The sequence below is a fragment of the Sander lucioperca genome, chromosome 24 (assembly GCF_008315115.2).
Source record: "Sander lucioperca isolate FBNREF2018 chromosome 24, SLUC_FBN_1.2, whole genome shotgun sequence".
In the NCBI taxonomy this organism is placed as follows: domain Eukaryota; kingdom Metazoa; phylum Chordata; class Actinopteri; order Perciformes; family Percidae; genus Sander; species Sander lucioperca.
The window spans coordinates 19,143,286-19,154,382 of record NC_050196.1 but is presented as its reverse complement, the minus strand read 5'-3'; the positions used below and the strand labels follow the sequence as shown (position 1 = coordinate 19,154,382).

The window sequence follows — 11,097 nt, the reverse complement described above, 5'->3', positions numbered from 1 at the left end:
CATTCTGGGTAAGTCTTTGGCGTCATTTTTTAACATGCTTTGTCTGGACCCTTGGCAGGGTAAAACTAGGGTTAGGAAAAGATTGTGGGGTGGGCTTACAAAATGTACCTTTAAGGGTTAGGTTTGGGTTAAAACGTAGCGTTTCTCATAGGCGCTATGGAAAACCCCTTAAAAGCTCCTTAAAAACCCTGGTTTGATTCTTTAAAAGACAATTTAAGAGGAATAAAAAGGGTTTAAAAACAGATTAAAGGAGCCAGGGTTAGGATTAGACGCTAAAGGGTGCTTTGTGTGTCGGTATCTGACGCTGAGAGCCACTGACCAATGTTGACGAGTATTTAAAGAGTTGGGAGTGAGAACAGGTTGCAGGATGACACATTTTTCACTCCTGCCACCTAAAAATGGGCAAGAATTGTCTGATGTTACCATTTGTTAAGGCTACATATCGTCGGTATGGTAGGAATTTAGCGTAAACTAATCTTGAAACCTATTTCTGCATTGATTTTGCCGATCCAGTCAGAGAGACTGAGGAAAAGTGAAGTTATTTTAAAACTCTGGGTGTCAGGACTTTAGAAAAAACATTCTGGGCTGATCCCCCCACCGCCGCTCCGCCCCTGCCAGCGAAGCTATACCCGCGTGGTGGAGTGGCCGTGGGGTAAGTTGGTACTGTTCTGGCTGCCCCCGAAAGCGTTGAAGTTGTGCAGAGGCTGCATGCCAGCCAGCGCATTGGGGATCATGGTGATGGTGCTGGGCGCCATCAGCGGTATGTCGTCAGGCGAGCGTCGCAGCGTCAGCGTGTAGTCAGGCGGGCAGGCGAGGCGCAGCGCATCGTGGCTCTGCAGCGACTCACACTCGTGGTGGTGCTCCAGCTGCTGCTGCTTCATCTGCAGAGACATCAGCTCCTCGCTCTGCAGGTGGGCCACGTCATTGGCGTTAGCGTTGGTGGCGGAAGGCGCGTTGGTCGGCGCCAAGTTGCGCTGCGGCGTCGGGATTCGCCGGTTGGTCTCATGTCGCCGCTTGTCTTTCTTGTAGTAGAGCGCAGCGAAGGCGAGGATGTTGAGAAACAGCAACGAGGCTCCGACCGCGATGGTGACGCTCAGCTCTGTAGAGTAGTCCCGCTTGGTTTCTATAACAACGGTTGACTCATCGGTCAGATCGCTGCTCTTTCGCTGGTCCGTGGTTTGTTTGGTGTTGGCGGGCGGGACCCCCGGGTGCCGCGTGGTGGACGGCCAGTTGTTTTTGCCCGGGAAGCGTTTGGTGTAAGGGTACGGGGTGGTGTCCTGTGGAGGGATTTTGGTCGTGGTGGACACGTATTGGAAGAATTCATTGATGTTGTGCAGATGCGGAACCAGTTCCAACCAGAATGCCACCTTGGTTGCACGGTAGTGGTCCCTCACTCGCGGTTTGAGGCCGATGTGTAGGTACAGCTGGTCTTTGGGGTTGTACTTGGTCCAGGCCACCTCCTCGAAGCGGTTGGGTTTGGTGTGGATGAACTTTGTGTCCTGTGGGACCGGTTGGTTTGGATCCCTGAAAGAAAAAAAAAAGAGATGAACATCAAAAGGAGACAAAATGCTTTTTACGTCCCTGTAAACTCTGGAGTCATATGAGTGGTTTCAAAGGTGAAAAGGTGACAAAAACGTTGGCTAAGGCAACAAAATTGTTGAGAAAAACACGACCAGAGCGTTGTTAAAACTGGAAAGGTAGTCATTAAACGCAACAAAAGCGAACGTCAGAAAAGGTGACAAAACGGCACGATAACGTCAAAAAAGGATCATAACCCTAAAAGAAAAATTAAAAAAGAGAAGAGATGATCAAAATAGACAAAACTCTTTTTTATGTACCTGTAAAAAAATAAATACATGATGAAATATAAAGGAGTAAAAAAACTAAACAAAATGAATAAATATGAAGACAAATATAAGATAGAAAATATTACAAATACAAAATATTTGAAAAAATATTTCTGTCTTTTTAAAATTTAAAAAATACATTTTGAAATAATATAAATTATAAATTGTTATTTTTTCCTGACTGTTTTTGCTTTCTGTCTTTGTTTCCACATGTATTTCATCTTTTATTTATTCCTATTTATATTTCCACATTTATTTTCTTATTCTTTTATTGTATGTGTATTGTTTTTTGGCATTCTTATGACTGATGATTAAGCCTGGGCTAGATAATATAAGGTGGTACTTTACTCCAAATCCATTGCGACACAGTAAACATGTTAAAGGGGCATAAAAAAAAACCTTCATCCCCCAAAACACAATCATTACTCAATTCACTTAGCACTAATTCCTGACATTTCCAGATGAGTCATTACTCAGAAAAGTCAAAGCCTTTCTTCCATTTCCTGTTCAAAGCTAATGTGATTTGATGCGACTCTGAATCTGAATGTTCAAGCTGACAAAATGTTCTGCGTCCTTCATACGCAGATGACACATTTCCAGGTGTGTTGTCACATTTTCTTAGTCCTAAATCTCAGCCTTGGTGTTATTTTCCTGCAGTTTGGAGGAGAGCTGCCTCTCCGGTGACTTTGTTTCATTAACTCTGGAGCGGTCGGGGGGGGGAGGCTAGACAACAACCTTGGAGTCGACACGCTGGAGGGGGTGTGTGTGTGTGTGTGTGTGTGTGTGTGTGTGTGTGTGTGTGTGTGTGTCTGAATACTCAAGAGGAGGGACTCATTTTGAATCATGCATTGCATTTTGGGGGCCACCAAGGAACACTAATGCACTTCTGCTTTTTTACTCCACTACATTCATCTGAGAGTTGAATGATTTAATGATCAAAACAGAAAAAAAAACAGAAAAGTAGGGACAGGCAGAACTTCTGGATGTAAAGTGAGACGAATAAACTGACAGCAGACAAAGAGAACTCAGAATAAATACACGAGGTAACAAAGTGTTTGTGTAACGACAGACAGGTGACATGATGAACAGGTGACACACATCAGGGACTAATCAGACCCAACAGGAAACAAAGCTAGACAAAGACACGTGAAACCCAACACTACAAAATAAAACAGGAAGTAAAGCATGCAAACATACAGAGGAATGGATCTAGGAAAACAAAACAGAGAACAGGGAGCAAAAGAACATTTATATCACGTCTGTTGAATACATGTTGTGTAGAGTTTTAAAAAAGGGCAATTAATCGTATTTTAATTGCGATTTCTGATCCTAACTAAATGTAATCAAGAAAAATTATAATTTTGCACGGTACGTTTGGCAGGTAAACTACAGTTCAAGTTGTTATCGTTGTTAATTTGAACACACTGGAAAATGGGAATCACATTGAGGGCCAGATTGACATGCTTTGATTTAATTGAAAAATATCTAATACCTTTTTCCATCATTTTTGTGGCTTTCTCAAAGGTTTTTGTCACTTTTTTAAATTTTGTACCTTTTTTTGACATTTCTGTGGCTTTTTAGACACGTTTTTTTTTCTTCTGACGCATTTTTGTTGACATAAAGCCCTACAAAAGTCTGCAAAAAAGTTCCTTAGTCATCATAGAATTTAGCAAATCCCACAGGCCTTGAGTTTAACACATGTGGTTTAGGTGCTGAAAATGTTCCGTGCCCCAAACTTTACAAGTGTACGAAATGTCATGCTTTTTCACGTATCAGCTGGGCCTTATTCAGTGTTAAATTGATTCTCTCATTAAAAAAAGCTGGGCTGCCCTTCAACTGGTGGCTACATACGGAAGGATACATATGGCTGTGCTAGAATGTGGTGGGCCTGTCATCTCAGTGCAAACATATGCTGGAACAATATGTACCTCACTCAGCTTGAGGCCTTCCGTGCTCATTGAAGTGCAAAATACATGTTTAGCTTGCATATGTTTCCATCCAGCATCCAATCTGTTGATAATAACTCTGACTCTTGCCATAGGTTGAGATATTAAATATGTTCTCCTTTCAGTCTGACAGGTGTAAGAAGACAGAAAATGTACAGATGCAATACGTGGAACCGAGGCTTTCATGCACTTACCAAGGTAATGTACTCAGCGTTCAATCTGAGCATATATTGAGTTTTGTTTGACTTTTTCAATCATAAACATACATGTCAGAGCAGCACTTCACAATCCTTTTGACTATTAGTTTTCGCAGTACGTTTTATGTAGATGTTTGGAACTGGGAAGGAATATGAATCATGTCCAGACTTACAAAAAACCCTCATGGAGCCATACCCTGAACCCAACAGGAAGTCAGCCGTTTTGAATTGAAAATGTATTTTTTGTACATTTTGGACCATAAGGGGTTGTACTTTAACAATGTCCTCCTACAGATTTAACCTGATTGACTTCAACATTCGTCAGTAGTCAAAGCTAAATTGCGAAGCTTTTCATTTTTTTGTCATACGGTGTGGGACGTGGAAAGGCGGTGAATTTCCATGTTATATGTTGTTAGAGCAGTACTTTTCAGCCTTAGGCTGAGCATGTATGAGTTTTGTTTGACTTTTTCAATCATAAAAATACAAGTCAGAGCAGCACTTTACAATCCTTTTCACGTAGATGCAAGGGCGTAACTTTGGGTTCAACATCGGGGGGGTTGAGATCTCCACTTTTTGAGTCAAACACTTAATTACCTGTATTCTGGTGAATTTTTCTGCAACAATTTGTGCCTTTTCGGCATTAATTTATGGTGCACATGTCTTTATTTATGTAAAGGAAATTATAATAGGTTTTCTGGGGGGGTTTGCACTTTCCAGTTTTTATTATTGAGGGGGACGTAACCCCTCATCAGCCCTGTAAATATGCCGATGCGTAGATGTATGTAATTGGGTGGGAATATGTATCATGTCCAGATTTGTTGAAAAATGGCCATTTTCACTTGCTGCTTTATTGAAAGCACATTGGAAAAAAAGAAGCAAGATAAAAGAGCCTTCTCAAAATGTCTGTAAGGCAGCCAATGCCCCCCGATCAGGCAATAGAGACAGGGGAGTGAACGCTGCAGCCTCTGAAGCTGATCAAGACTTTATTTATTCAACTAAAAGTGAATTTTCAGTGTGACTGGGCTGCAAACACCCTGATACCTAATATCAAGGTGCGTGAAAAGAAAACGTGATCCAAATATAAACAGTGAGCAAATCCTCTCATCAAATCCTGCGTTGCCGCAGCACCAGGGGAAGGATTTGACTTGTTTTATTAACCTCCACTTGATCTCTTTGACTCATGAGTTAATCATTAAAACACTAATCATAACAAAACCTTCTGTTGATACCCAACTCCAGATCTATATTTGGAATACCAGATAGTTATTCCCTATAGGTGTAAAAGGTCATTTGTACCTCCGCCAAGGAGTTTATGTTTCTGGATTGTTTGCTTGTCTGTCAGCAGGATTACGGAAAAACTAGCAGCCTGATTCCCATGGAAAGTGTTGGAAACAGTGAAAAGGAAGAACCTATTAAATGTTGGAGTGGATCCGGATCACTTTCGTTAACATGGCCAGATAGGGCATGGCCTAGGGCTGTGCTCTCCGAGCATCCTAGTAATAACTAGTATTCTCCATGCGATCAAAGTTAGTCAAGCAAGAGCACTGTAGTTTCCATGATTTTATTGATTAATACATTGGAACGTTGAACCTTGCAAGTATCTGCAACAACCACTGGAATACTTTTAATACATGATCATTATATAGCAAGGCCCTTTACATGATTTATAAGCAGATCATGGATGTTTTCTTTCAATGGACAGTGTAAAGTGTAAGTTACACTGATTCCAGAAGTGTGAGATTTTATGTTTGCATTTCAACTTTATGCAAACAACGCCCCGCTTCTCGAAAGTTGCTGCAACGTTACTAGAATGCATTGCTCAGCTTGTAGGAATAGACTGTCATATGAATGATGGTATAACAACAACAAAGAAAGGGAGCACTCACCCTGTTTTAGCAAAGTTCGTCCAGTAGGTCATGACGACAGCACTCAGCATCACGTCGTTCTTCGAAAAGTTGCAGTTGAAAAGATCTGTGGGGCCGATCATAGGGATCCCAAAGACGTACGGTACTTCATCGCCATGCGCTGAGTCAGCCCAGCTGGGCTTCATGTCGCTCTGACAGTGGTGGTAGAAGGCGTAGAAGTAAGTTGGCGAGCCATACTGAGCATGCAGGTCCGCCGTGGCCACCGCCGGCGCCACCCACTGGTGATCGGTGAACAGAGCCACCAGAGTCTTGCGCCGGGTCTCCGGGTTCTCCTTGTCCGCCCAGTCCGTGTACATGAATTTAATTGTCTCGCGCAGAGTGTCCTTGCCCTCCGGGTAGCCGTAAAGATGGTCCACAAAGTCTGACACGGCAAAGTCAAAATCATTGGCAGACACGCCGTCCTCGCTGTCCACGATGCCGTCCACGAATTTAAACCCCTCGCCCTGATTGACCCCCAGCATGATGTCGTAGTTGAGGAACTCGCCTTGCTCCATTAAGATCTGGGGGTCATCCGGGATTACATCACCGTCAATCACAGGCCCGAAGGCGATGTGGTACTTTGCGGGTGTGATGTACTGCTCGATCAGTTCCTTGTAGTTCTTGTTCTGCAGACACTCCACCAGGTCGATGGTGTCCAACATGTTGCAGCCCACCTTCTCTGCCAGGGCCCGCGTGTACTTGGCGGGCTGGTAGTTGACCGCCCAGCTGGACAGCGCCGTGCCGCTCTGGATGATGGCTTTCTGGAACAGATCTGAGATTGGAGACACAAAACAAAAGAAATGGACACATAAGTTCTTCGTTCAAGCAGCAATTAGGCCCTATATTTAGGTTTATAAACGAATAAAGTGACAAAATTGATGAAAAAAACGTTGTGAAAAGGTCCAAAGCAATGAAAACCAAAAAAAGTCATTGGAAAAAGTGACAAAGACATCGAAAAAAAACGTCAAAAACAACATAAAAAAACCTCAGAAGCTTAATTTTCTTTACACTTTAGGTCTATATCATTTGCAAAGACCCAACATTTCCCCCTAAGAGCAAGCATATGGTGCAATAATAGTTAGGAAAAACTTCCTTTAAACAGACAGAAACCTCGCTGACAGCCAACGACCATCTTTGTGTCCCTAATAAACAACCCAGAATGTAAAATGTTTTCTGTTTTGTAAAGCAAAACCTGAGGCAGTTTTTTACATCCTGGAATATTGATAGCACAGCTTCCCGGACTGCCAATCAGCAAGTAGGCCACAATACACTGTGAACACTGGAGTTATGTGTGTTTTTTTGTTTCAGATAGCTATTTATACTCGTGCAAAAACACAGCGGCGGTGACTCAACCAGGCCGACTTGAAAAGTATGTTTTGAGCACACATTTCCCACAAGGCCTGGTTAGCAGTGTCTGCTGCTGCAGTTAGTCGAATGTGGAATATCTTCGAGTCAGATTACAACTATACATACGGAGAGAGAGGTTCTCATCATCTTGGTATGTTTGCCATCGGTAGTCCTGTCTTCATGGCACACTAACAACAACAGAGCTCTAATTTTTAAAAACAAATGCAAAAAGAAGCATTTACAAGAATTAGGACTGTCAAACGCGATGACGAGTTAACACAAAGTCGCTTTCTCCGAGGCTCTGTTCCCTTTTTTAGACATTCTTTTCATTGTTTTTTGCGTGGAAATGACGCTTGCCAGTGGACACGTACCATAACAGTTTTTATGATCATGGTTTGTCGGTAGAGCTCCAAGTTGAAGGAAGAAATACAAAAAAAAAAAAAAAAAAACTCTCAGATTGTTGACGTTTGACATGTTTGCCGATGTTTTTCTCGCTATTTACCACTTACCACTTGTTGCTTCTGTCGACTTTTTAAAAGTAAAAAAATATCCTTTTTAAAGTACATTTAGAGCAGATAAAAAGTGCGATTAAGAAAGGTTTATTATTATTTATAAAGGTGGGGGTGCACAAGTTTGGCAGCTTAACAACAACAGACATGATTTCTTTTGAGAATATGTTTTACAGCAACCTGAATATGAAAACTCGGCTTCTGGGGGAATTTCTGAGTCTCAAAGATGGTTAATCTGCCAAATTGAGCATTTTGTGTCACGTAATTACAGTTTGAAAAACAGTTTCTTGTCTTTTTGGTTTGGCACACAACTAGGCGGGCCAAAATGTATTGTGAACCTAAATTGATATGCGGGCCGGATCTTAATCTGTGACAGGTCGGATTTGGCTTGTGGGTTTGACACTTAGAGCCATACAACATTTTTTTGTCAATTCTTTGATATTCTTTTCTGCATTTTCTGACACTTCTTTCACTGTTTTGGACATTTTTTTTTTTTGTCATATTGTCTGATGTGTGACACTTTTCCCGATGTTTTTCTCCCCTTTTTCTCCCATTTTTTCCCTGTTTATCCCTTTTTTCTTCCTGAGGAAAGAACATGGGCTCCTTTAAATGAAAGGGGTTTATTCGTGGGGGGGGGGGGGGCACGCTTGTGCTCAGCAGATTTAAAGCTAATCCACTCATTAGATTATATCTTGGGTTGCAAAGCTGCATTTCTCCCTGAAGGGTTTCTTCTTCCGTAGCAACATGCAAATTAAGTTTCATGGCAATTTGCCTAATACATTTCAATATTTCTTGACAAGAAGTTTCACAAGTAGAAATGTCTTCCTGTTAGACTTCCTTTTTCCTGATGGTCGGTCTACAAGACCACAACACAGTCTGGTTTTGGATTTAAAGAGATATTTATACATAGGGCTGCAGTTTACGATTATGTTCATCATTGATTTATCCAACCCTTAGCCCCAAAGATTAATCAATCAACTATTACATAAACCGCCAACTATTGTGACAATCGATTAATCGGTTTGGGTAATTTTCTCTGATTCCTGCTTGTTAAATGTGAATATTTTCTAGTTTCTTCACTCGTCAACGAATCCATTAATCCAGAAAATAATCCACAGATTAATCAACAATGAAAATAATGGGTCGCTAAAATCAAAAAAAGCATCAAACAAAACTGACAAAAATGTCGAAATACAATGAAATAAGCTACAAAAGCCACAAAAACGTCACCATGATCGCCAATGGTTGATTCCCTGTTTATTTTATTTTATTTATTTATTTAATGGAGTGTATCTCCGTGTGAGCGCATCTGTGTATCAGCGTATCTCTGAAACAATGCAAAAAAAGAGACAAAATGGGAAAGCAACAAAATGGCAGAAATGACACAAACATTGGAAAAGGGTAAAAAAGAAAAACGTCAAAAAAACTTGAAAAAAAGCACCAAAAATGTATGTGAAAGCGCTGAGAAAAGCGTCAAAAACTTCTAAAAGCGACAAAAACGTTGTAACCTCTGTTTGAGCGTATAAGCGTTTGAGCTTATCTCTGTGTGAGCATATCTCTGTTACCGTATCTGTGTGTGAGCGTTTCTGCATGTAAGTGTATTTCTATGTGAGCGTATATGCGTGTGAGTGTTTCTACGTGTGAGCGTATATGCGTGTGAGCATTTCTGCATGTAAGTGTATTTCTATGTGAGCGTATATGCGTGTGAGCGTATATGCGTGTGTGTTTCTACGTGTGAGCGTATATGCGTGTGAGCGTTTCTACGTTTGAGCGTATCTGCATGTGAGCGTTTCTGCGTGTGAACGTTTCTGCGTGTAAGTATATCTCTCTGTGAGTGTTTCTGCGTGTAAGTATATCTCTCTGTGAGTGTTTCTGCGTGTGAGCATTCCTGCGTGTAAGCGTTTCTGCATGTAAGCATATCTCTTTGTGAGCGTATCTGCGTTTGAGCGTATCTGTTTTCAGCATGTAGACTTACCTTCTGAGTAATGTGAGAGGGTGAGCAGGCTGACGCACGACGCTCCGGCCCCCGAGCCAAATATGGTCACTCTCTTGGGATCTCCTTTGAAAGCCTGGATGTTTTCTTTGATCCAGCGTAGAGCGTGTATCTGATCCAGCAGGCCGTAGTTGCCCTTGGCTGCCTGGTCTCCTGTGCTTAGAAACCCTGTATGGATGAAAACAAACAAATCTCAACGTTACCACTGAGAGCTTTCTGACATTGATTTATTGTACACTAAGAGTTCAAAATAAGAGTCTCCAGGCCTAAAAGCCCCCTAACATGCGCCCTTCACTGTTAAACTTAGTTAAATTGATAAAAATCAAGAACTCTCGTCTTCAGTATTTTATGAAAATCGAAGGTTGTACTCTCTATATAATAGCTTTATTATCGCATTAGAGTTGTATTTCTTTGAGGGTTTTAAAATAACTTAAACTTTGTGTCATTTCTCCTCAGTCTCTCTTACTGGAACGACAAATCAATGCAGCCACCCAACCTATGTTATGGGACTTAAAATAGCAACATCAGGCAAGCGCAAAAAAAATTGAAAAAAACATGTCGAAACAACAAAAATTTTAAAAATGTGACAAAAACATAAAAAAAGTGTAAAGAAAACCCTTTTTTTTAATGTGTGTGTAAAGTTTGAATATATTGAATGAAAGTCTGAATATATTGAAAGAACCTTGAATATATTGAATGAACCTCGAATATGTTGAAAGAACCTCGAATATATTGAATGAAAGTCTGAATATATTAAATGAACATTGAATATATTGAATGAGAGTCTGAATATATTTAATGAACCTTAAATATTGAATGAAAGGCTGAATATATTGAATGAAAGTCTGAATATACTGAATTAATGTCTGAATATATTGAATGAAAGTTGAAATGGACTCTGATGTCTTTGTCTGCCACCATCTTGTGTTTTCGTTGTGATTAATCCTAACCGAAGTGTGACACTATGAGCGAATCAGCAAGAAATCTAGTGTAACACACTGGCAAATGCATGTAAGGGCCAAAACACTGGTAACGGTAACTGTATCCAGTACCGTTCTCCCAATGAAGAAGTTTATTCACTTTTTCATCATGGAAGACCAAATGAAAGGAACGTCTTTGGTCGGGCAGGTCCCTTTCACCAGGCTAACGTCAACACACCTTTCATTCAATATATTCAGACTTTCATTCAATATATTCAAGGTTCATTCAAAATATTCAGACTTTCATTCAATATATTCAAACTTTACATATATATATAAAAATTTCCTAATTTTCCTAAACGACATGCCATAATATCATCAACAAATGAGAATGAATGTGTGTGTGTGTGTGTGTATGTATATGTATGTATGTA

At 40.8% G+C, this 11,097-nt stretch overlaps 1 protein-coding gene across 2 annotated transcripts in view; it reads right to left on the bottom strand.

The window, feature by feature from the left end:
- Positions 1 to 212: 212 nt before the first annotated feature.
- Positions 213 to 11,097, bottom strand: part of nlgn4xa (neuroligin 4 X-linked a) — an 84,287-nt gene continuing 73,402 nt past the window's right edge. For both annotated transcript variants that reach the window (XM_031322952.2, XM_031322953.2), the window contains 3 exons: positions 9,726 to 9,911; positions 5,877 to 6,666; positions 213 to 1,524 (listed from right to left, as the gene is read on the bottom strand). In XM_031322952.2, coding sequence (XP_031178812.1) covers positions 624 to 1,524; positions 5,877 to 6,666; positions 9,726 to 9,911 — 1,877 coding nt within the window. In that variant the 3' untranslated portion in view covers positions 213 to 623. The remainder of the gene's footprint in view (positions 1,525 to 5,876; positions 6,667 to 9,725; positions 9,912 to 11,097) is intronic.